Source organism: Lepisma saccharinum, chromosome 26 (genome assembly GCF_977018435.1).
Source record: "Lepisma saccharinum chromosome 26, izLepSacc3.1, whole genome shotgun sequence".
NCBI classification, from domain to species: Eukaryota; Metazoa; Arthropoda; class Insecta; order Zygentoma; family Lepismatidae; genus Lepisma; species Lepisma saccharinum.
Genome location: NC_139254.1, coordinates 33,225,794 through 33,253,746, shown reverse-complemented (window position 1 = coordinate 33,253,746; position 27,953 = coordinate 33,225,794). Strand labels below are relative to the sequence as shown.

At 35.7% G+C, this 27,953-nt stretch overlaps 1 protein-coding gene across 2 annotated transcripts in view; it reads right to left on the bottom strand.

Annotated features, from left to right (window-relative positions):
• Positions 1-8,634: 8,634 nt before the first annotated feature.
• LOC145979545 (retinaldehyde-binding protein 1-like) overlaps positions 8,635-27,953 on the bottom strand; it is an 87,611-nt gene continuing 68,292 nt past the window's right edge. The window contains exons 2-8 of one of the 2 annotated variants that reach the window (XM_083112515.1): positions 27,315-27,494; positions 23,953-24,044; positions 22,031-22,181; positions 17,239-17,432; positions 16,726-16,836; positions 15,105-15,249; positions 8,635-9,007 (exon numbers count right to left, since the gene is read on the bottom strand). In XM_083112515.1, coding sequence (XP_082968641.1) covers positions 8,940-9,007; positions 15,105-15,249; positions 16,726-16,836; positions 17,239-17,432; positions 22,031-22,181; positions 23,953-24,044; positions 27,315-27,471 — 918 coding nt within the window. In that variant the 5' untranslated portion in view covers positions 27,472-27,494 and the 3' untranslated portion in view covers positions 8,635-8,939. The remainder of the gene's footprint in view (positions 9,008-15,104; positions 15,250-16,725; positions 16,837-17,238; positions 17,433-22,030; positions 22,182-23,952; positions 24,045-27,314; positions 27,495-27,953) is intronic. The other variant, XM_083112516.1, reaches the window with a different exon arrangement.

The following is a 27,953-nucleotide window of genomic DNA, read 5'->3' as shown; positions in this document are numbered from 1 at the left end:
GTCACATTGGTGGAGCCCTCTCAAGTCACCATTTGTGCAGAGACTTGTTTTTATTTGCTCACTCCTGAGATTCCCGGAACAGAGTATAGTGACCTGTGAGAAACAGTGTTCTGCTCAATGAACAGCCTGGAACAGATTTTGTTCATTATTCGAGACACCAGTTTGTTTGTGTGTGGATGTGTATATGAGTGCAAGATGAAATAGGTCTCTGAACTGAAGTCACTTTGCCATGTTTTTCACAACCAGCTGATTTGGTATTTGATGCTGCTGCACTATACCCTAGCCATTCTTAATTGTTTTATTTAAATTCCTCATACTGAAGTGTTTATTATTACGTTAAGGTGGTATTTTTTTTTCAATGTCACTGCACAGAAATTGAGTAGACCACAAACATTTTGTAGCTAGAGTGAAATATGCCATAAAACATGATGCAAAAAATTATAGTGAGATTGGAATGTGTCATTGATTGATTGATTTGTTGTTTTAAGTCCACTTTATGCACAGACTGGCTAATCGGTATTGGACCTACAGTTCAAAGTGGGATACGAACCACTATGTGCCTCCACCGGGTAATGAACCTGGGACCCCTTGATTACAAGGTGACGACGCTACCACTGTGCCACAGTCCCGCAATGTGTCATTGCAACATATACAAGACAGTACCTCAAAATATAGTTCCCCTTTTTTCGCTAAGTGCCAGAGTCGAAAAGTTCTTCATCCCATAAAAATAGTGTCCAGGATTATTTGCTAAATAATTGTTATATTTGCATAATTATAAATATATCGTATTATTTATTACTTACCTTCTCAGGTCTTAGGATGATGATAAAAGTATCCTTAACTTGTAAATGTTAACAAACATGAAACTTTTAGGAGGGCAAGCACCCCCCCCCTTGCCCCGCCAAGTTACACCAATGCATACATGTGTGTGTGTGAGAGAGTGGTATACATATTATGTAAAAAAAAATATATAACAAATGAATTTCACGATAGTATATATTAAAAAAATAGAGTGTGAAATCCTTTTAAACAGGGGGACAATTCCCCCCACCACAACAATTTTGTCCTACAAAAATCCAGTTGGTAAAGGAATTTGTTTGCTTCTTTACAAATACCGCATTTTTTTATATGTAATATATACCTAAGTATATGCATCTATACTATAATCAGGTACTTACATTATATATTTATATTATATATACCTGATATATATTTCATCAGGTATTTATATTACATACATAAATAAATCATTTATTTTTAAAGAAGCCAACCAATTTCTTTACCAACTGGATTTTTTTAGGACAAAATTGTTGGTGGGGGAAATTCCCCCCTGTCCCCCCGGGGATTTCATACTTTTTAATAATCATAATTCCAACAAAAGATCCTTTACTGCCAACAAATTGATGTGGTTGATGGTACCAAACATCTTGCTCAGAGAACTACATCCAATTAGATACAACAAACAGAAGATTTGGTTGGATGAACAAATTTAAGTCAATCAAATAATTTTGTACTCTGAACCTTCACGTTTTGCTCGCGTATAACAAACAAGGGATTTGGTTGCTGTAACTAGGATTTGTTTCAGCCAACCAGACTTTTTTCTCAGTGTAGAGATATGTATTATTCGTGAAAGCATGAAGTAAATATATTATTTTATACGACATCATGTAAATTCACTACAGCATTAAATCCAATGAAACAAAAGGAAATTATGATAGAGAATGTTATTGGATATGATTAAAATTGCCACTTTTATACGTAAATAATTAGTTTTATATTTAACACACACATTGTAATTAAATATAATGAACGTCGCATCAGTGGCACATCAAAAATGAAAAAAAGACTAATATATATTCTTGATTTTAATCTTCAACCTGTTCATCTATTGATTCATAGGTGAAGATACGAAATTTATATTAATTAATTTTTTTTATTTTATTTTTATTATTGTTATTAATTAAACTGATTTTTTTCATATCTGAAAAATTCTAGTTAGAGGACCAGCGTATTGTGTATGCCCCATGCCCTGAACCCACGTAGGGCAGGCCCTGATGTGACTATATATGCAGAATACATGCAGACAATGTAATCTATGTAATAATGTAAACAATTAGGCGTTCCAAGGAAGGCTAAAAGGGCAGGTTCTTTTAGAAGCAGAATTGCATTTTCTTTCGTGTTGACTTGCTGATACGAGCATCATGTTAAGTATCACATACATATTATTCTCATTAGACAACGTTTGTCTCATGAATACAACCTGTATTTACTGGATATTTTATTTTTTTACGAAATGTTTATGCTTGCAAAAATTGTAACTTCTTTCACTTTAATTTTAATTTCTTAGTTTTATTTTAGGCTATGAGAAGCTAATCTGGAGTTGATTCAGACGCACAGTTTAGTGAAATGCACATCTGCGAAATGTCCTCCCACCCAGATTTCGAACCCAGGCGTAATTATACTATATTTCGTATTATTACCGAACAGCAATAGACAAAACATGTTAAAGGTTGAAACTAAGAATATGGCAGGCTAATACAATTTTCCCAAAAAATATTTTCCACCTTTGATAACATTTTATTGCAAAACTGAGTGTGTTCGATATCACCCCCTCAAGCGACAGAAGGCTCCGCTATTATTTTACCTGTTAAAGTGTCATTTTAATATTATAACCAATAACAGGCTATTATAATTATCTTTTGTTTACTTTGCATTGAATTTTCACGCTGTTGTGATTGAATGATTGATTTGCTATATTTTGCTTCGCTTTTATGAAACTTTTAGGCTAATTGCGAAGATGGAGATAAGTGATAATATAATGAAATTGATGACATAGACACACACAAACATCCATGTTCATGGTAGGTTTGAACCCGGGACCCCTAGCGTCGTAGAGCGATGTTCTTACCACTCCGCCACGGGGGGAGGCATGACGCTGCTGTGGAACACACTTTCATGTAAAATAGTATTGTCACTTTATGGTTTCATTCTATAATTAAACGAATAGTGCACTTTAACAACTTTTTATTAAAATACGCATTTTATGTACTTCTTTGTTAGAATATAATTTCAGCAATTTAGGATATATTTCAATCTGTGTAAACAAACAGAGAAGTCAAGAGAAATGAGATTACTTGAATAATTGGAAGCAACAGCGTCCTAAAAACTCGTAAGAACTGGCACGTAAACAATTGCTTTATTTCGCGCAGGGTCCGAGTTCTCCCCCCCCCCCTCCACACACACGCGCCTATGGTAATATATGATAATATACTGCAGTTACATATTTATCGGGACCTTGTGGAATAAGCACAAATGGAGAAATTATTTAATTCTAAGCTATTTTGTGTCACAAAGGGGCTATCTTTCTTTGCAAAAGAGAAAAGTTCCGCTAGGCAATATGCGTGTAAATTTTGTATTATCCAATATATATATAGCCCCAATCCCACCACTCACTCACTCACTCACTGACATAAATGTTCTCCATGAAGGAAGCCCCGGAGGCGAAAAACGCCCGATTACGACCCTCCATGAAATCGTCCCGAAAGGCCGAGAAAATTAAGAAATCGCTCACTTTGCCCTTCCTTTAGGGTGAAAATGCCCTTTTTTCACGTCCTTAGCAACCGTTTCCAAGGCTTTTCTTTTTTGCTCACATTGTTTCCTTCAATTCTTAATTGTCTAGCTACATTATATTTCTCACAGATCAATAGCACACAGATGAATCAACTCCTGGCTTTGAAAAGGTGCCTGAAACAAGGGTGACATCTACATAATAAGGAGTTTCAGCCCAGATACAATTACGTATATATTGGTAAACTCAACGCGTAAATATCTGCATTGTGCTTGTTTCAACTAAATGTTTAGGGGGTATAATGACATGCAATTCCTTAGAGCTTGCCGTGCTTGTTGTTCACCATGGAAAAGGACGTTGCTAGGGAACTTAAAGAATGTTTATTTTCACCCCGAAAACTAATGTAAGGAAATTATGCTAGACTTTCCGAATTTCAAAATGCGAGCATCAGAATTTATTACAGAGACAAGGTAGGCATTTTAAGGGAATGACGGAAAACAGTTATTATCCAATTACGTTCAAAAATGTGAAAATGACAAAAGAAGTAAATATAACATTTTCAATTTAGTGTCGCAATTTAATTCGTAAATGCAAAACATCCAACTAATTATCTTGAAACGGTTATTACTTACTCAGTTCATTATGAAGAAAATAGACAATAATAGTTTGAATATTTGTACCTTATTAGAGCCCATACACACATAAAGTTACTTTCTAAACTTTTCAAATTAGCGAACTTGTACACATCCAATTCAACACCATCTAAAACATGATTGTGATCACAACGTGGCCGAAGGTCACGCATGCGAGCGTACAAGACGTGGCCAAAGGCCACGTCGACAGTACGCGAGTCAGCTTATACAGCTCTAACTTTTCTCTGAAAAGGTAAACAACTCGTCTGTACAAAAGTAGAATTCGTTTATAATGTTTAAGTATTCCTTGTTAAGTTCCAAGTGAGCTGTAATGCACAGGTTACGGCTTGTTAACATCTTAACTACCATCAGCTGTTCAGCCTGCCTGACCACTTACGGGCTACCTCCTTCCTGCTCAAATTGTTTCAAAGATGGCTGTCTCTTTCCTCTCTAGTGTTTATATATATAGCTCGTTGGATGGAATGCACTGTTCTGTTAGAGGAGGTTCACCCAATAGTGGCAACATTTGAAAGTTTAACATATACCCAGTGAATTCTGGCGACCAGAAGCAAAATAAAATCTTTACATGTGCACAGTTTTTCCACAAAATCTATGAAGTTGATTGCATTTAACAGAAAAATATCAACTGTGATATGCATTTCATACAGATTAAAAAAATGAAAAAAATAATAGTATCAAAATAATATAAAAATCAAATAATATAAAATAAAACTTAAAAAAGAATGAAATTAAATATATTAAATAAAATGAGGATGATTGTGTCCGAGGTTAAGTATCACATAATGCATTGTGTCCCAGTCTATGTCTGGTGCTTTATTTTTAACAACACAGTGTAGTTGGGGGAGGACAACTAATAGCTTTATGCACTGGATTTTGAATGATCATTCCTATTCCAGAGTCCTCGGAGCTCCGCCTCTCTCGCGATATATTTCTTCTTGCCATCCACGATGATCACAATTTTTCCATCTTGGGTGTATACATTCTTAGTATCGAACTTTTGGATGGCTTGACGTATAGTAGTTGCACTCTTGCCATGCACAGGTCTACCCTGATTACAACGCACGAGTTCTTCAGTTTGCTTTTCTTCCTGAAGACTGCCGACCATGATCTGTAGCTCGTGAATTTCACAATTATGGGTCTTGTTGTTCCGGAGCGTTTTTGGTCAACACAATGCGAGCGACAAATATCTTCCTCTAATTTTTGGACCTAGCTCTTCTTCAAAAAGCGAAAGCGCAATATCGTGCGTGTTTTCGTTCTTCTTCTCAGGGATCTCGAAGAGGCGGACACTGTTACGTCTCTGGTATTGTTCTAGCTCGTGAAACTTTTCGTGCAGCTCCTGTATCTCAACATCTTTGCTGCGGAGCTCCTTGCGTAGGTCTTCGAACATGTCGCTCTTGAATTTCAGCGAATACTTAAGTCAACAATTACTTTCGACACTTTTGGTGTTTGGACTACCCGCTTTACCTCGTCGCATATCTGTTGCATAAGTTCACCCTTACCTGCATTGCCAGACGGTGATTTGCTCCAGGAGTTGCCCCCAGGTACAAATTGATTTGAGGTTGGATGAGCCCCGAAGCCGCTTAATGTAAATGCAGGTTCGAAGCTCGGGCTGCGCGTACGTGTTCCTTGTGTATATCTTCATAAATTGTTATCCTCACCTTCGCCATTAGCCAAAGATGTGCGAAGTAAAATAAACCAATCAATCTGTATAATATCAATATTTCATATTCGTATATCTAATATGGCCTCCCCGATGGCGCAGTGGTAGCGTTGTCGCTTTGTAATCAAAGCGTCCCGAGTTTGATTACAGGTGGAGCCACATAATGGTTCGGATCCCACTTTAAACGGTAGGTCCAGTCCAGATTAGCCTTTCTACGCATAAAGTGGACTTTAAAAAAAAACTAAAAAAAGGCTCAAAACTCATGCATCTAATAGTTGTTTGTGAAAAAAGAAACATGAAGATAGAACAATTAGGCACATTTTGCACATAGACAATTGAAACTCCCCACAAGGCACTTCCAAAAAAGTTAATCTGCGCTGGACTATGTGCGTTACAAGTAAGTGGTTGCTTCCAAACACTAACAAATTCGCACCCTAAAATGTTTATCTCTCTCTATAAAGAATATCAAATGTTGATTGAATAAAACTTCATGCAATACTTCTTAACTGTGTAGCTAATAAAATAATCGCACAAGCATTTTAAGACAAGAAATCGAGAAAACGTAGCATGCATGATGAAATCAATAACTTTCTTTTTAATTAAAAAAGTTATCAAATGTGCCTTACATTCAGTCACTAAATATTTACAATTTTAAAATTTTCTAATGCAATTACTTTTATGTAAAATATATCTGCTGGTCGAAAGTGGTGATGTTACACGTTACCGATGTTACAGACACAGAAAAGCTCTCAATATTTTATGCGTCCATACACTTGAAGAACAGTGAAAAGGGTAATGGTGAAAAAGTTTATCCATTTTCTTTGCAGTAGTGTAGTGCTTCTAATGGTAAATGCGAACCATGAATGAAATAAGCAGAACAGGAGCATCTTTGGTACACTTTTCTTGTTTCATCAAGTCTGCAAAATTCTCTTCGTTTGTCCATGGTGAAGGGATTGTTCCTTCAACACTTTCAATTGGTATCTATTTACAGAATTGCTCTTCAATGAACTCTCACGAACAAAAACACATGGTAAATGTTGGAATGTTGTAGAATTATTTAATTCCATTGTAAGAGGCGTATGTTTCAAGGGGACAATATAATAAATAATATTTTCTTTCACTGCCATTTGTTTGTGCTCTTAGACATGGCTTGCTTTATTAAGGCCGGAATCCTGAAATGTGGCAACGCTGTCTCGCCGGCCTAGACATCAAGCTAAGTAGCATGGACGCGAATAGCAAAATTGATGTTGACTCTTAAAGAAACACGGGAATCTGTGTAAAATCATAGGCGTCCGGAAGGGGGCAAGGAGGGGTCGTGCCCCCCTCCCCTGGAAAACGAAAGTCAACCAAGAATTATGTATTTCACACATAATTACATTTTAGTCACAATAATATTAGTTAATTATTGCATTAATACCATAAATTCAAATTTAAGCAAGGTTCTTTTTAGGGAACTACACTCTTTTGGGGGAAAATGTGACTTGTTTGCCCCCCCTGGAAAAAAATACCTTCCTTGTCCTCCCTGGAAAAAATCCTGTGGACGCCCATTTGTAAAATGTTTTCCTTTTTTCAAATCTGGACAGAAGATTGACATTACGATGTAAGTGGAAAACATACATTAACATTTGAAATATAAATTTGCAGTTAAATAACTTGAAATAAGCAGAAAATACAATGATAACTTTGCATTTCATACGCAGTATCAAGTATGGCTTGCCCATATTTTATTTGCTAGCATTTCGGAATGACATTCGAATCTAAGAACTAAATATTTAAATGATGGAAGTTGTAACATACTGGACTTAAAGTTTTAAAAGTAAGGTGTACGAAGTAGTTGTGGATGTGATATACCAGCATGAACGAGTGTTACATTCAGAGTTTAAATAAATCTTATGTAGCCTACATATTTCTGTACAACGTCTTTATTTTAGCAGTATATGACATAATTGCTAAGATTTTGTACAACATACAGCACATTGTATTTACGATGTGCATATGTACAAATATTTGTTTTGTTTGCATATAGCCCATGTATGTACATACAAGACTAAAATAATGCCGAATGCTGGTGACTATCTAGTCCCTGCAAGAAAGTGGATAATTTTGCATTTTTTAGAAATTAGAAAGTGTTACATTTCCGTTGTTTTTCCCTTGTGGAGATATGTTACAGTGAAGGAATTAGTGATTTTGTGTTCTACAGTTTGTGTTAGGCTAGGCAATTTTATGCTCTTAGAGGCTTGTTTGAGTTTGTATTGTTTCCCGAATTCTTGTTTGAGTGCTGTAGTTTAATCCCTGTACTTAATACAAGTAAAAGCTTAGCATGTGGTGCCTCATGCCCACAGCGTGGAATTTGCTTTTTGCGTAAACATATTTTAAGCCTCTATGTCATGGTTATAGCTCTTTGACGTCCCTAATTTATTTTACACATGATAATTATGAATATTAATTACATCAATATGGGATATTTATTATATTCGATGATTCACCACATTTGAAACGTAAGGAATGCTCCGTGAAATGTTTATATGCTGCTCAAAACATGTTGTTGGTTGGTCGATTTGGTGTTTTAAGTCCATTTTATGCACAGTAAGACTAATTGTGACTATACCTACAGTTTAAAGTGGGATCCGAACAAGTATGTGCCCCCCCCCCCAGGTATCGAACCCGGGACCCCTTAATTACAAGGCGACGACGTTACCACTGCGCCATCGGTGAGGCACTGCTCAAAACATATAATGTATATTTTTGACAACTTGATAACATATTGCTTTACTTAGGAAAAATAACGTTCAATACACTAGCGAATACAATTTGAGCGAATGAAGTTATTACGGGATGAATAGGCTACAATAAATTATTACTTTTTTTTTACTTTTGGACGTTCATTCTCTAATGTTTCTTCCGAGAAACATCGGCCGGATGATGTCAGGGTTTACAGGGTTGACAAATTGAAGGTCCGGCCTCTATTAAAGATGGCCGTGTCTTAGAGGATCTCATTTCTTCTTAACTTTTTCAGGTAGTTGAAAAAAGGTCATCTCTTCTTACAGTGGTAAGCAATTTATTTCTTCGACTTTTTCTTGCCTTTATCCTTCTTACCGACGTTTTTCAATCCATATGGAATCATTCCTGAAAATTAAAAAAAATGTAAATCTTTTATATATTTTATTATCTAAAAGTATATATCAGAAAGAAAAATATATTTTTCACTGTTGGACGAAGAACACCTACATTACCATTTAACTTGTACGTTTTACACCAACAATATAAATACATTGACGTAGTACCACGGTAGATCATAATGCAAATATTCAATTGTACACGTCTTTAATAATAAAGTTCCAAAAACTGCGAGTTATTTAAAATGTTTGCATGTATTGTATACAGGGTGGCTCAATAAGTCACTTAACACCCCCAGTACAAGGCCACTGCAGCGCACAACATGGAAATGGTGATGACCAATCAGTATCAGGCCAAGGGGGAACCACATTGACGCCACCCACATGGTTGGCGGCCATCTTGATGTCCGCTATCTTGAATTCAACTTCAGAATTTTAAATGGGAAGGGGGTCGTGCGACATATCAAAATGGGCTAGAATTTCACGAGAAATGCAATGGTGAAGGTTTTTTCGACGTATCTTTAACCAGTAAAAAGTTATGACTGAATTTTTGTACAAATTTGCTCCTTTTCGAGGTGTTAGAAAAATGCCTTAAAATATGTTTAGCGCTTCGGTAATGCATCGAGATCAAAGTAACGTCTATGGAGAGACGTTCGCATGCCATTGCACATTATTTTAATCGGATACATCCATGAAGAGCTGCACATTATGAATGGTTGTCGCGAACAATTTACAGTGTGACGCTTCCGTTGAATTAAAAGTCCTTCACAGTGACAAGGCTAATGTTTATGTTCATAAGGAAGTTCATAAACAGAATATTCGATGATTTTTATCTGATAACTAACTTTGGACAAAAAACTGGTTCATAATGTTCCCATAAGTGTTCTGGTGTTCTTCCCTATTGAAAAAACTCTGTAAAAAGTACCTTCTTTCATAAGCAAGGATGAAAAAAACTGTTTATTTAACAAATCCAAGTAGCCATAAGCATTTAAGGTTCCGTTGATGGAAAATTGACTAACCAATCGTGTTCCACACAGCACGCCACACCATTAACTTACCAACACTAACCATTCAGCTTTGATCTGTCAAAAATGGGTTATCAGATAAAAATCATCGAATATTCTGTTGATGAACTTGCTTATGAACATAAACATTAGCCTTGTCACTGTGAAGGACTTTTAATTCAATGGAAGCGTCACACTGTAAATTGTTCGCGACAACCATTCATAATGCACAGCTCTTCATGGATATATCCGATTAAAATAATGTGCAATGGCATGCGAACGTCTCTCCATAGACGTCACTTTGATCTCGATGCATTACCGAAACGCTAAACAAATTTTAAGGCATTTTTCTAACACCTCGAAAAGGAGCAAATTGGTACAAGAATTCAGTCATAACTTTTTACTAGTTAAAGATACATCGAAAAAACCTTCACCATTGCATTTCTCGTGAAATTCTAGCCCATTTTGATATGTCGCACGACCCTTTTCCTATTTAAAATTCTGAAGTTGAATTCAAGATGGCGGACATCAAGATGGCCGCCGACCATGTGGGTGGCGTCAATGTGGTTCCCCCTTGGTCAGATAACGATTGGTCATCGCCAATTTCAAATTCCATGCCGCAGTGGCCTTGTACTGAGGGTGTTAAGTGACTTATTGAGCCACCCTGTAGACGCTGAGAGTGCGGTTTTGAAATGAACCTGTTTGAAATGAGATCAAGACGTCAGGCGTCAGTAAAATTGAGATGAGACTGAAACATAACTTCCAAGGGTACAGTCTTGTACAAGAGTATATTAATTTTGATTTGATTTAGTTTATTTTACTTCGCGTTTTGTGCCTCTTGGCTAATTTGCGAAGATGGGGATGAGTGATGAAATGATGAAATTGATGAATGGACATTCACAAACAACCAAGCCCGACCGGATTCGAACCCGGGACCCTTGGCGTCGCAGCGCGATGTGCTAACCACTCGGCCACAGGGTCGGGCACAAGAGTATATTAAATTGAAGGGTAAAGTGTATGGAAATTAGACCTTGCGAAATGATATATTGTAAAATCAGACGCTATTTGCTCCTTGTCTAAAAACACAACAAATGTTTATTTATTCATGCGATGACTTCACTCAGTTACGTAGAATCAAACCAAAAGTTCTTAAATTCTCTCCCTCCTCATTCTTAAATACTTTGGTCAAGGTCATTTTTAAGTCAACTGTACGTAGCACAAGAGATTGTGTATGTTACAAACGCAACCCAAAATATAGAGTCGTATTTGAGAAACAAGTTAAAGCTTTATTTGCTAGGTGACCAATATGCTCCATGGGGATTAATCCGAACTTGGTCATGTTCCCCGGCTGACGAAGATTTGCGAATGAGTGTATCTCATGTCACAATTAAAACTAGCTTTTTAATTCATTTAATTTATGGAACTGTTTTTGGCGTTGTACCTTTCCAAATAGATAGATCGATAAACATTGTTCAGTTATATTATCAGCACTTTATTTCAAAAATACATTTCCACAAATATTTATTGCGTGTTGGTTATCATAATGCTTAACGTTTTCAATTCGTACTCTTATTGATAGACAAAACTACAGATGGAGCAGATAATGATATCCCATTATACAAGCATTTAGTATTTCTTCCAATCTACGAAATTAATATTCGTGTCTGTAGTAGCTTCCGACCAATAAACACAGACCGAAAGGTTCAATTGTTGACATGAAAAAGCCCATGAACTGGCCGGACGAGAAGATATATATGACATGAAATGGATAGACAATTCTTTGAATTAATCAAATTTCATATTTATCGTAAAATGTTTTCGAAGATTGATTGTTGACTTACATGTATAGTTGTGTTTCCCCGACAGTCAAACAGACAAGACAATTATATTAAATTATATGTCGCTAAGATAACTTGCAATTGTTTTAAAATTGACAAAATTTTAGATCTTCATATTTCTTAGTTTCCGATGTGCTGTTCTCAACAATTATTGTCTCTCGCAGCCAGACATATCGTGTTGGTAGATATACATCAGTTGACGAAACGTTTTTGTGACTTGTGAAACTGTCCGATTTATTTATTATTTTCCATGAACAGACGGACGGAGAGTCTGACGTATACTCTAAAAAATATATGAATAGCGATATTTATCAATAACAAGAGACTTTGTAATAGAATTCCACTTGGTCATGAACGAAAATTTCAAAATTGATAAAGTACTTTCCAGTTCATTGATATATTGAGTAATGCTACCCGTTAAATTAACGACAAGTTTGCTTGTAGGAAGTTGCACTTGATATCAATATCAATATAAATATGTTTATTTATCATTAAACATTTCAAAATGCAATAGATATCGTTATTGTAGGCGTCTGCAAACTTATTTATTTGTGGGTGTTTCAAGGGGAGTTTCAATTGCATCTCTGGAATATACTAGTCTAATTGTCATAATATCATGTTCCTTTTCCACATAAATTATTACGTATATGAAGAAAAAATTTCAACATTATGTCCCTGAAAACTATAGCACAGGTTTTTCTATCTTGTGACGTTATTTACATTATTTGTAAAATGAAAGTAAACAATTAAGAAACAATATTCTTACAGAATAACCAACTCTAGCAAATGTACTAATACGATACAAAGCTACATCTCCACAGATAACATCCGGCGTCCCCAGTTTTTGGCACCCAATCGCCACATACTTTCCCTTAGTATTAAGAAGTCGTATTGCAGGGACTAAAGTGGATAAAAGTGATGGGAGCAACTGCCTCTCCACTCACCCCTATTCGATAGCCTTACACCCATGGTTACAAAAATAAAACTCCTCAATATTGCACACTGCAAACATGTGCAGCTTGCATATGTACACATCAAACACGTTGATTTAGCCAAGCACAAAATTGAAACTTTTGCAAATTTGAAAAATCTTCGATTTCCTTTTCGCAATTTATCATAGGTTCATATTTAAGCATTTTATAGTTCGAGATAGTTTGGGGTTGAATGGTCCCCATGGCACCTCCACTGCGTACGGGCCTGTATGTAATATGTTTAAAAATGTTAAAAAATATATTTTAATTATCACAAAGATGTGTATATACTTGCAAGGATGGCTTAGAAGTCGGTCGACTCGAGCGACTGCCCAAGGTGCCGCCCTCAGGGGACCCAAAACAGGATATTCCCCCCTGGAGTGGCGCCAGAGCCAGTGCCAGAACACTATTTTCGGATCTGCCTTCAAAAAAATGTATTAGAAAGAAGGGGAGAAATGGAAAACTGATGACAATTAGGCAACAATTGCAAACCATAAAACAAGCATGGCAGGAACATAGAGACACACATACATACTCAATTTAGTGTGAGTATGGAGAATACGGTATGATATGTCATAAGAATGATAGAATCCCCTTTGAGTGCAGTATTAATTAATTTATTTTGTGGAAAATCTCTTCTCTTATCCGGTTTTGCAGTACCCCTCTAACTTTTTTTTTTATAGTGAGCTGTCTGTGGCAACAGGTTGAACATTTTAATTACCAAGTGTCTGTAAACATGTTGTATTGTGCTTATTATAGTTGATCGTGTGTCTACATTATAACTAAATTTTGTGTTATGTCAATGCAGAGTGTCTTAGATTGAATTCATGAACATTTTCTTTGGTAAACATTAGGCAGTTATGTATATATAAACATGGCATAGCCATTATTTTATATTGTTTTAAAAGAGGTGTGTATCAAACAGGTTGATCAAATAATCCAACCATATTTCTTAATGCCTCTTTCTGCGAAATGAACACATTTCCAGCAGTTGAAGATTTGCCTCATAATAAAATCACATAAGCCCAATGTAGAGCCTTATAAAATGGTACCAATAAATTATCAGTTATACAGAACCGAAGTCTATTTAATACGAGTTTTAAACCTCTAGATGTGGTGTTAAATTACCAGCGAATGACTGCATCTTCGCTGTGCTCTTCTGAGACACTGAGAATTAGTCTTGTAATGTAAACAAACTTCAATTCTTATATAATTTTGACACATTTAACTTTTGTCGACATCAGTGGCGTAGTAGCTAACACAACGCAGTCCCGGTCATGGGTGTTCTTTGTAAATGTTTCTTCACCAGTTGTATCAAATCATCATACTCATCGTCGCGATTAGCCAAAAGTGGAAGAAAAGTAACGCTAAATCACAAATATTCAAATGAAATCAAACAAATCATTTAACTTCAGAATTTAACAGCAACGTGTGGCAGGTATACATCGTATGCAACTCTGAAGTAGTAACTAGTCGAAGTTGCTACCAGGGGTCCCAGGTTCGAATCCACGCCTAGGCATATATTTTTGTAAGTGTCCGATCATAAATTTCATCATATTATCACTCATGCCCATCTTCGCAAATTAGCCAAAAGTGGCACAAAATGCAAAGTAAAATAAACCAAATCAAGCAATCAATCAACAGAAGCAACTACTTGATTTAAATGAGCAATGTGTTCTTTTATTATTCTAGTTTCAAGTGATTAGGTATTAGGAAAAGAAATTCCCATTTCCATTTTTATCACTTGCATTCATCGTATCCTACGCTCGCATTTTCTATTAATCAAATGTCCATCCAAATTTCATGCACAAACAGAGGCAAATAATGTAACAACCAACTACATAGAATGTGTGTGTGTTTGTGTGTGTGTGTGTGTGTGTAAAGAGAGAGCGAGAGCGAGAGCGAGAGAGAGAGAGAGAGAGAGAGAAAGTCAGTCTTAAGTGGCTCGCCTACTCCTCCGGATCCATGATCTTGTGGAACTTGCAACATCATTAAGCAAACAATTATAATTTGAAGTGAATTTGCATATTCAGATGTGAAGAAATCAAAGCCAATAGAGGATATATTCATGTTTATTTAAGTTGTATTGTAAAAAGTCAGCAATGGAAGAAATGAAGCAACTTTTTGCAATTTTTGAATTTCTTTGGAATATCTTAGATATTGAAATTGAGATGTGAATTGTATGTTCTGTACTTTACGTAGGGTGCACAGAGTAACTCATCGAACGGCTACAAATTAAGCAGAAGAATAAAAATTAAATTCATCTAAAGCACGAAAAATAGATATGTTTATACCTATGAACAATTCCTCGTTATCTAAAAGCTTTTTATAGAAAGTTGAGTTGTCGAAGGAGGGAGCCAATCCTCCGATATCAACTGGGATGATCTCCGGATTCACCATTTCCACAAAATCCTGCAGGTTACTTCCATGGAAGTGTATCTAGAATAGGGAATACATATATGTGATATAAATCGATTTTCTAAAAAATATATCAGTTTTGTATTAATTAGGGCTGAGCAAATGCAACTTAAAACAGATACTTATACCGATACCGATACTTATACCGATTCCCACCGATACCGATACTAACTAACCAACTAACTAACTTCTTAAACCCAAAGGTTCATGGCTACAGAAACACAGGCCTTCCATCTGTGCCTATCCTGAGCAAGATAAACATATTCTTTTCCATCCCTATCGATTTCCTTTAGGTCCATCTCAACGTTATCACTCCATCTTAGTCTTGGCCTTCCTACTGGCCTCTAACCATTAGGATTCTCAACAAGAATCCTGTAAACTCTTCTTTTCTCTCCCATTCGTGCCACATGGTCTTCCCACCTAAGTCTTCTTGATTTAATCATTCTAATAATATCTGGACATGAATACAAATTATGGAGTCCTGAAATATGGAACCTTCTCCACTCACCTGTCTCCTCATACGTCCAAATATTTTACTAAGGATTTCATTTTCAAATAATCTAATCATGTTCCTCTTTCAAATTAAGGGATCAAGTTTCACATCCCTAGAATACTGCAGGCAATATTACTGTTTTGTATATTTTAACTTTCAGTTTCTTAGATATTAAACGAGAAGACAAACGTTTATGAAGAAAAAATAATCATGCATTTTCTGAATTAACCCTGCTTTATATTTTCTCTTTAATATAATTTTTATTTGATAGTATTATTCTTAAGTACTTGAATTTGGAAACTGGTTCAAACGAGTTGTTTTCTATAATTAGATATTGATTATTACCTAACACTTGGTTTTGGTCTGCAAGCATATATTTAATTTTATCTTTGTTAAATTCCAAACCTCTCTCTTGAGCTGCTTTGAAAAACATTGTAGCATTATAATTGGTACCGATACTGATACTTGAAAATTGCAACAAAAAGGTTGCTCAGCACATTGATTTGTATTAGTGAGTAAGTATTCCTCTAATTACAAACATTAACGATTTAAAAATACCTATTATGTAATCACAAAATACAGTTTTTTAAAACAATATTGCTGCAAATCAATGGAATCCTCGAATTTTGCATAACGTTCAGAATAATTAGTCTCCGCGAAACTGTAGCTCGACATTTTGGCGGACCCAGCGAACGATAAAAATGCCGGAATAGTATCGGTAAATAAAATTTAACCGATACTTTCCGATACCAATACATCGGCATAGATACCGGCTCAGCCTTAGTAATAATTTCTGAATATAATGAGTAAACAAATTTCATTTTTCTCCAGTGAAATATTGGATATTCAAGATTTTAAGTTCAGTTTATGCAGAGTGGGATAATCTAGAAAGGATATATTTAGCTTATAGTCAGACGTATATACTGTGCATCGAAGCCGAGACCCTTACATCACAAGGAGGCCAAACCCCCACTATCACTACTTCATGTTGTATATAGACTTACCCTACTAAGAAGTTTTCCAGAGAAGAAGGGCTTGAACAAGTTGTGAACTAATCCGAACCAGAATGGTTCATTTATTATATTCACTTGTTTAAAGCGAAGTGGGAAACTATCCTGTGAAGAGGTTGGAAAATGTATTAAATGCATCCTCTTATATTTATAACGTAAACAATCATTTTTTTAAAAAATGTTGATAAAGGTTTTACAAGAAAATTTCCATGCTAAAATTTATATAGAAATATAAGAAACAGAACGGTAAATTGTACTTTTAGATAACAGATGAACAAGTAATTTACAATAACATAATTCACTAACATAAAAAGTAATACCAGCCCAGCTGATCGCAGACATCAAATCAAGTATATTTTTTTTCCATTCTTGGAGAGCATTTTTCTGTTTTTCTTGAAGTTCCAGTTTAAAAAAACTGATTCTATAACTATTTTAAATGAATGTACACTGTATTCGTTACTCGGATTCGTAGGCAAATAGTACAGTGAATATATGTAATGTAATCACCTGCAGAAGACCACCCCAAGAGCGTATCAACTTGGGAGTGCATATTCGTAAGTGTTGAAGGCCAAAACCTCCCATGTCAAATACCATCACAACACCCGACACTTGAGTGATGGGGTCCATGACACACTGCTCCAATGCGACATACATTGCGTTGAAGGACTCAGTTGGAGAAACCACACTGAAATCATTCGGACCTAAAAAAATGCACGTATCAACATTACTTACTCGCAAATGTGTGTGAAAAAATATGCATGTATGTTTTTAAATTTTAACACAATCACACAATACCCCCTCACACACACACACACACACACGCACACCACACACACACACACATAAATTAGTATCTATTGGTGTGCGTATGTTTGTACACTTATAAGCATGCTTTATTTTAAGATGTATCCAGGCCTAAATTTTAAAGATAATTGTGTTCGTATTTTCTACATCTACTTCTCTGTCCACGTCTCCAGAAGAAGTGAAACACATCCTATCTTCAATGCCTCAAAATCGCGCCAATGGTCCTGATGAAATGCCTTCTATTTTCCTAAAAAACGCTGCTTCCTCTCTCGCTATTCCCTTCTCTATTTTATTAAACAGATGCTTCAATGAGGGTACATTTCCAGATTCATGGAAAAATGCTAACGTGATACCATTATATAAATCTGGAGACAAGTGTGCTGTTTCTTCTTATAGACCTATTTCCCTTCTTTCACCACTTTCTATCGCCTGTGAAAAGATAATAAAGGACCGACTCTACAAATTTACCTCTCCATATATAAATACAGCACAGCACGGCTTCTTACCAGGCAGCTCCTGCTTAACCAACTTAAGCATTTTATTATCTGACGCTATCAACTCTATATCTGAAAATTCTCAACTGGATGTAATATATCTGGATTTTTCGAAAGCTTTTGACTCTATAAACCACAATTTCCTGCTTCATAAATTATCCCACCGTTTCAATATTCATGGAAACTTTCTCTCTCTGCTCAAGCACTACCTCCAAAACAGACAACAAAAAGTTGTTCTTTCCGGAATGTCTTCTTCTTATCAAGCTGTATCTTCTGGTGTACCTCAAGGCAGTGTTCTTGGACCTCTTCTCTTCATCCTGTACCTTGATTATCTCCCAGAATATCTTTCCGAGTCACGCAAGAACCTTCTCTTGTTCGCTGACGATTGCAAAATATATAGTAAAATCTCCAATTTCAGTGACATGACACTTCTGCAAAAGAATTTAGATTCTCTAATAAAGTGGTGTGAATTATGGAACTTAAAACTCAACCCTCAAAAATGTACCATGATGACCTTCTCCTTGAAGAAAAACACATTTAATACTAAATATTTCATAAGAAATAATTGTGTTCAAAGAGTTGCCGCACAAAAGGACCTGGGCGTCATATTTGACGAGAAACTTTCCTTTTCTGAGCACATCTCTACAGTCACAAGGGGTTCAATGCGTATGCTGGGTCTTCTCTATCGTTTCACGGAAATAAACAACTTGACTGCCCTCGGCATCTTTTACAAATCTTTTGTGTCACCTAAAATTGAATACTGTTCTCCGATCTGGTCTATGGCATGCCCCTCAAATTCAGATAGACTTAATTCCGTCCTAAATTTCTTCCTGGCCATTGTTCGACACCGAATTCCGTCCACAAAACACTTGCAAAAGTCCATCCTCCTGCAAATGTTAAATATCCAAACTCCACAAGAGAGACATAGACAGGCTGACCAAATATTTCTACATAAAATAGTGAATGGCAACCTCAGAAGTGACCGCCTTCTTCAGGAAATTCACTTTCGTGTGCCTGCCCGTTCAACAAGAAGCACTCAACTTTTTGCTTCTCAGAAGCCGAGATTGTGTCTCATCCAGCGCTCTCTGTTCCATAGACTGCCCAGTGAATATAATAATCTAGGAAGCCAAATAGACATTTTTGAAAATCTGGACAGTTTTAGAAGAAAGTTAGCAAAAAATATGTAAGTCTTTTAACCACATGTAATTTTTTTTTATGTTATTATTTTTGATGTATTATGTTATTATTTTTTTGTCCTTATGTTCTATAAAAACGTTCCAATGTAAAATGGCTAACGCTGTATTTGGAATCTTCTATTAAATAAATAAATAAATAAATAAATAATTCACTCGGAAGTCATGTGAATTGAGGGGTCTGGTGACAGAGGGGGCTATGCCACTTTGACAAGAAATGGAAATAAATTGAGTTTTCTAAAACATCGCGTTGAGTCATAATTTGTATAACAAAGGGTAATTTTTTCTGAACATATTGTCAGGTAAATTATTCAAAAGGAAAAGTATGAATTTCAATATAAATACCATTTATTATGAACATGTATGGTATATTGTTGTAGTATACCCATGTGGAAAAATCAATCTAGCACATCAAATAATTTGAACAAGGCTTAAATACTTTTGCCTGAGTGTAAATCATGTTCACAGGGTTACATATGATCTACATTAAGACAACTTCATATATCTTCTGGAGGATCTTCACTCTCCATTGTTTCTGTGGATTTTAGTTTTTGTTAAAGACCATGACAAACTGGAGGAAAATAAGGCATTATTGCCATGAGATCTTTTAACTTCAGGGCTGATATTAAATCTAGCACATGTTACTGCAACACAACCTCTGCCACTCCTATTGCGGACACCATCAGTAAGTGGCATAGCTCCTTCTCTCACTCAAAATGCTGGTAAGGACGTATTCAAGAACTCAGAAAATCTGCTGCAGAACAAGCGGGAGCTATGCAACATAGTTGTAGTTCAAATGATAGATGACAGATGGTAGTAGAAGACTGAAAATGGCAAAAAATAAAATTTTCAAGATTTGTGGCATAGCTCCCTCTCTCACTAGACCCCTCAATTTATTAAAACTAAAGCCATAGAAAAATAAAGATATATATATTTTTAGAAAACGCAAATGGATAATTTGTTGTTTAAAGACAATTATACCATTCCATGGGCTTGTGAAGAAGCATCAAAAGGGACGTGGTTCAAACTGACTGTCGCTTATTGCAAGTTCACAGGTCTGGATATAACCTCGGACTCCTTACTCCATCTTCTCTAGTAAGGGCATGTGAGGTGAACTCTAGGCACGTGTGGCCTATGTAGTCTGTGAATCATTTAGACATCCAAGTATTCGGTTAAATTTGAAGGTTCAAATTATGCTTTATGTTGTTGTGTAAGGACAGGAAAAATCATGATTGCAGGTAATAGATATGACTACCAATCAAAAATTGTGGATGTTGACTGCTAAACGACCATATTTCGGAAAGAAATGGTTCTACTTAAATGTAAGCCTAAATGTGTCTTATTTGTCTGATCATCTAGAGTTTTTCGACAAGAGCAGCCGCTAATTAATACGTCATGGATTACCAAAAAATATATTTTTTTCTGTATTAGCTTTATGTTTATCCTAAAATTACAAAAAAAAACTTGGCATCTGAGAAACAATATAAAATAAGCCGCAATCAATATTACAACTATATTAGTGATATTGGCACTAGTTAGGTGTAAGTGCACGTCCTCAATTTCGCATGTTGTTTTGCTTGTTTTTGCTTGGACAGTTTGTTCAACTTTGCCGCGAGTAGAAATTTTGAACAAATATGAAATGAAATTTTCATGGCCAATATTGAACTATATTTACAAATATCAAAGTCTTAAGAAGATTAGAATCGGAAGCTTTATCCCCTATTCCATCTGAGAATTCTTGCTCATAAGTCATGTTCATAAACGCTTGAAATGAACAATCACAAACCAACAAACGGTGTGTTTATGTGAGAAATCAAAATCATGAAAGAGGGCAGGACAAGGGAAAGATAGTGAACATCCACCATTTGCATTGGCCGTCATTTCTATTAGCTAACGTTTTCACATGGCTTTCCGTACTCACTCACCCATATACAACTGGTAATAAAGAAAATTTTAACATCCAAATAATATCAGCATAATGGCAGCCCTAGAAACTAATAGGAATTCCGAACACAATTGTTGCAATATAGTACGTTTGAGTCTCTTGCTCTCCAGACATCTAACTACAAAGAGAATGCGAATAGAGTCCAATTCTTTCGAAGAAATTCCGACATCCCGAAGTGTACAATGCGTCGTAAGGAGTTTTAAACAGTGCAATAAACTTATATGTACCAGACCATTAAAATGTGGTTGTCATGAAACAAAAACGTTATTGTTATGCATAAATTATATCTACAAAGTCTGATGGTTTTCTTGAGCTCCAGTGTTTCCGTCTGGGCCATTAGCATGGCAAACTATTACGAGAACTTGAAGCTGTGTATCGGACAAACGTCTAAAAGTTTTATCACTGTACTTAGGCACAAAATTCAATCACAGTGTCTACAAAATTCCAAAGTTTGAATCAATAAGATAATGTAAAGTCGTTCAGACAGAACTATTGTGATAAAAAAATATTGCACGTTTTTGTTGGATGGGTTCGTTTTTTTTGCAGGAATTCACTCCACAAGCGCCATCTTCATCTCGTTACAGTGCCCTGCAACTATCAAAACGTCGAAGTTTTTGTGGATGCGGCTTCACGCCGCCCACGTATGCATTCTTGTTTGATTTCTTTTTATTTTGGGGGGCCATACAGTACAGAGGATTTTCCGTCCGACTTGTTGCTGTGAAAATGAATTGCTAGGCGGAGCAGAGGCGAAATTTGGACCTCGTTAAACAAGCTGATTGACCAAGCAAACAAGTAATCATGCATGCATTGCTATAGGATAAACGGGACCAGTTTAAAGTGGGGTTGAACCGGGACTTTCATACCTATTCGGTAGATGATGACTGTTCTCCCTTCGTCGTCTCGTTCATCCAATACGGTGAGAGCCTGTTGGTCGTAGAACCTCTTCAACGCTCTCGGACTCTCCGGCCGGAGGATGTCAGGGTACCTCTCTTTCAACTCGTAGTATCTTTTGAGCTAAAGAAGAAGGTAATTACTGCTAACAAGTTTAACTTGACTCTACTGCCCATTTAAATTTACTATAGAATATGTCAAACTACACAAATAAATTGTCACAATGAATCAACAAGAATTTAAAGAGTACGGTTGGATGTTTAACCAGATATGTAAGTATGAACTTAGTTAACATCTGCATGTTCCTGTTGAACGTCACCTTACTCAAAAGACAATAACTTCATTATTAAATAAAGAACCAATAATATTATTCCAAAATTTTGTATTTATAACTAGTGTCATTTTAACACAAACCTATGTATTCGTGTACACATTGAAACGCACCCACCGGCCTGTGTAATGTTGTAATAAGATTGTTTCTCTTCACAATCAAACTTTTCAGAAGTTTGGCAACGAAGAGAGACACTGACTCACTTTACAGCCATTATACGTGTGAGATATACTTTTATCAGTTCAGTTAATATAAAAAATATGCATTTAATATCTAATCACTGCAATAGAATTTCTAAATAAAAAACTTATAACATAGATGATATTTTAATCTCCCACCTTCAGGAAAATCAACTCATTTGTACACAAGATAGAAACAATATCTCCAACTCCAATATGTGAAATATCATTAAACTTACATTTCATGGCATCTTCAATGTCGTCTACAACAACGAACATTCACCTCATTCTCTTCGGTTCTGTCGTATCCATAATTAGCATGTAACTTGCAAAATTGCTCCATCATTATGCTTCTTTTTTATAATAAACCAATATCTTCATTATCATATTTCTTTGTCTCCATAGCCGAACCTTTTAGATTCTTACAATTTTAAGAGTCTCATACGAATTTTGTCATTAACAGCAATTTCAACAGAAATTGTATCGATCACTGACAAGGCCGTTATAACATATTACAAATACAATACCTAAGGTAATAATCACAAATGTGTAACCTACATCCCTTGCATTTCCATTGGAGTACAACATATCAATGAAAGGTGTGAAAAATTCAACACTAATCCTCAAAACATGTCTGAAACCCATAAGAAAAGAAACATGGTGCCAATTTTCTATGTAAATGTTCATGTATCCTCTAATATCCTAACACATTATTTAACTGGTTAGGAAAAAACTGATTTTAAAATCTTCCGCCTAAATTTATCTACACAAAAGAAAATGAGTATTATCCTATTACCCTTAACGTTTACCGGATATATATATATATATATATATATATATATATATATATATATATATATATAAAAATGTACAATCTTGATTTTTTAGCTGTCTTCCATTTTCAATTTTAAGCTGAAAAGAATATTTTTTTCACCAATACATTACTAAACATTTGCTAAGCAGTTTCTCAAGATACAAATTAGGAATTCTTAGAAGAATATGTTGTTCACGCAGGAAAATAGTAACAAAAGGGCACATCATTATATTTCCCTAAGCTTGCTTAATTTATCATCGACACACGAAAATTGGTAAGTGGTAATTGTGAACAAATTTTATGTTTCTATTTCGTACATTAGAGATTTCGAAAGTAAGGGGGAAAATTCCTAAACTAATTGACACAGATCATCGACTTACCCTATTTTCATGACCTCTACCGTGACTATAGCCTGTCATGAAATTCACCATATTATCTATCTGAGGCTGCAAGCATATTTGTATGATGAAAAGTTTCGCATCAAATTAATCGAAGTGTCTGCTGACGCTTTAATAGAACAAAAAGGAGCTTTAATAGAACAAAATGATTATGTATGACAGAACAACTTACCAACTTTATTGCCCTCTCCTGTTCAAATTTTCTAGCTCTAAGAAACGACAGCAGGAAGCAGTCATCTAACCTCGAGTGAATTCTTTCCAGCTCTGTAATATAAATAAGGAAAATTCTAACACATTTTATATACCGAGTGAATCACCTAAAGTTTGCACCCCAAATATTTCAGAAATGCAAGGTGCTATTGATGTGCTGTTTTCACAGAAATGAAGTGTAACAAAGGGCTCATAATGTACACAGATTTTATAATTATAATAATGTGTATTTATTTTAGAAAGATACATTTTTTCAAATGGAACAATACCTATTGACAGTAACAAATTAAAACTAGAGAAAATTAGAATGTCAATGGTGTTTCTTTCAGGATTCTAGTACAAGTAGTTTTCGATCTATCGTAGTTTGAAAATTGTACAGAACGGAAGTTACTTGCGACATGTGTCAGTACTAACGTAAGGAAAAAGTGAACAAATAAAGTCGTTGGATTGTGAAGAAGAAATAGAATTGGCCTTCAAAGTTTATGTTCAAAATGACGCCCACCATCCTCAATACAAGCTTCCAGTCTGCCATGTAAAGATTGATGCATACATTCTAGCATTTCGTCAAAAATTTCAGCGCAGGCAGCAGTAATATGACATTTCATATTATCCGGTATTGTCAGTATGTCCTTGTAAACAGTCTCTTTTAGCTTACCCCAAAGAAAAAAAAGGGGGGTCAAATCTGGTGAACGGCCTGCCAAGCTACAGGTCATCTTCGTCTAATCCAACGATTTGAAAACAATCGGTGAAGATAAGCTGTGCACTATGCGCTGGACAGCCATCATGCTGATACCACCTAGTCTGGAGTGGAACGTCTTCTAACGTCTGTGGAAGTTGGTCTGTTAGGAGGTTGAGATACTTTTGAGAATTTAGTGTTCCTTCTGTGAACAAAGGGCCTATGAGCTGATGATTCTTTATTCCATACCACACATTTAAACTCCATGGACGCTGCCGTTCCACTTGACGAAGGCAATGAGGATTGTTTACCAACCAATAGTGCATCTTTCGGAGGTTTACTTGGCCATGATTTGTAAATGTTGTTTTATCACTAAACAAGACACATGATAAATCTTCTGTATGTTGTCTTAATGCCCATGTACAAAAGTTAACACGATTCTAGAAATCATTTCCATGCAGCTCTTGATGGAGAGAGGCATGATACGAATGGAATTTACGACGGTGGAGAACGCCTGACTTATGCCACTTCCTCGTACGATTGCACGGGAATAAACGTGTGGATGTACAGCAACAGCAGCGAGAACTTTAATTTCACCCTCTTCTCCAGTTTGTTTCTGTTACGTTTTGTAGGTGCTACACTTTCAGTTTCACGTAATTGGTTGAAAGGTTCACAATTAACTGTCGCGATGGGTGACGTCTGTTGGGATATTGTTCCGCATACAGAACAGAAGAATTAACAACATTCTTCTTACATTCTCCGTACACCATCAACATGTCGGTTTTTAGCATTGGTAAACACTATCTTCCACCACGTCCGACTTATTGCACTATCATCACGTAACTGACAAGGAAGTCGCAATGCAATCAGTGGACTGTAAAGGAAACTAACATACGAACATAATAGCTTTGTAACTAAGCAGTTGAATGGAGCAGACAACTGCAGGTCTGTACAATTTTCAAACTACGATAGCTCGAAAACTACTTACTAGAGTCCTGAAAGAAACACCATTGACATTCAAATTTACTCTAGTTTTATTTTGTTACTGTCAATAGACATTGTTCCATTTGAAAAATGAAAATAAATACACATCTAATAATTATGAAAATCTGTGTATAAGCTACAATTATGAGCCCTTAGTTACACTTCATCTCTGTGAAATCAGCACATCAATAGCACCTTCCATTTCCAAAATATTTGGGGTGCAAGTTTTAGGTGATTCACCCGGTATATCACATGATATTATAATATTTTTCCACCTTGACATGGCTCTTGGCCAAATCTTTTGCCCTTGCCGTCAAAGTTTTCGGCCACGTTTCGTGTAATCTCGTGTTAGAGATGGGGTTCCTCATTGCTCTTAATGTCTTTCAAAAGGTCAGCATTTATTACTAGAGTAAGAAGAAAGACTAATACGTTCGCGTTTGAAAAATTTAGAACGTAGTGTTATGTGCGTACGTACTCATAAGGTTATATGCGTACGATGGTGATATAGTTTCCATAAACACTTCACAATATCAAACCCCATCACATACACTCACACATTTTTAAACAGCTTCCCACACTACTTCATACACATTGACACCCAGCATCACATTCTGTTAGCTGGATGGCTGATCGCATTTAATGGTCTATTTAGAATGTCCCAAACGAAGTTTCCTAGTTCGAGTCAAGCTCTGAAAGTTCCTATTAATTCATCAATTATATATATTCATCACGTATCACCTTGTAATGAGCTGTAAATTGTAAGTAAACTGGCATGTTATATCTAGGAAAGATTTCTTTCTAGCAGGCGAACGAAGTTGGCAATACTACTGCAAATTCCATTTAACGAAGTTAATACTTCACGGTGCATAAACATGATAAACATTTTTCACAATTATGGTATTACAGTGCCTCCCATTCTCAACCTTTCATCACTTTGGGTCTATCACCTACCTCCCCTCCACTCCCGTAACGCTCCAATTAAGATACGCCACCGGTCATAATTCATTAACAACCAGGATTTCCAAGCATTAAAAACTGTCGAAATACGGTGGCAAAAGGAACAAAAATTTGGAAATATGGACTAACTAGAAAATTGAAAATCTAATATCAACTTCATTTATGATATTTCCGAAAGTATTGTTTTACATTTGTGTTTAATTTATGTTAGATAAATCTGATAAATTGTGTGCATATAGGATATGCTAGGTTAGGTAATGCAGGACAATATAAAGATAGATAAATAAAGGTATAGTATGATTAAAATGAATTGATTAGATCTTGTGATTTGTAAAGGTAAATAATAAGACTGAGGTTAAAATTATAACAATAAGTAATTCAAGAATCTTCGTGAATGTAGAATGCTTTAAAAATGAAATAATAATAGGAATTATTATATTCACATTATTAATGGAAAGTATCGGTACATTAAATTGGCTTAAAACAAACATCAGCACTCAATATACAACAGATTTCGTTTTTAATATAAGCAAGTAAGCCCACTTTTTTGGAAGTACAATAGATTATTTGGTTATAACACTTTAAAGAGAAATAGGTACATATGGAATGTACATTTATGCCTCGGTAGTACTTAATTTACACATGAAGGGGCCAGATTATGTGGATATTTAAGAATTAACTAGAAGGTGAATCAATTTTGCAGTTACCTTGAACTTTTTCCCGAAATATCTGGATTTCTTGAAGCAATGTTTCAGAATTCTCCCCTAGTTCTTCCCGGGCTTTTTCTGCCCATTCTGCTGGAAGGGGAGTGTATCTGAACCTTTCTTCAGAAAACAAAGATGACACGCGGGGTTCTAATGTCATTGTCGTTGGAAAAGCTCATCTATCTGAAAAGTAAACGTGAAATAATTCAGTGGTGTTATGTTATATTTGAGCACACGCAATACACGATTATGATATTTATTTTTACTACCTTTCCTCTTAGACTGGGATAGTTCTGTCATTGTTTTCTCCTTATAAGGAATAAGATTGAGATTGAACTTTGTCCTGGACCAGCAATGAACAGAACCACAGTGGACCTGTATTGAGACTTTTCATTTGTGTCGTTCCAAAATATGTATATATTGTTGAGATATTGTGATTTAAAATACGAGAAAACCTCGTCAAGAGATTATTTTATGCTTGTTTATTCACTGGAATTGTCCGACCGGCGACCAAACTCAAGAATGTGCAAACTTCGTAACTTCCTCAAAGCATTGACTGAGAGGCAAATACCTGGATCTAACATGATCCAGCGTTTTCGAAAGGTGTAATAACCTTTCGAAGCAAAAGATTATGAAAGCAAG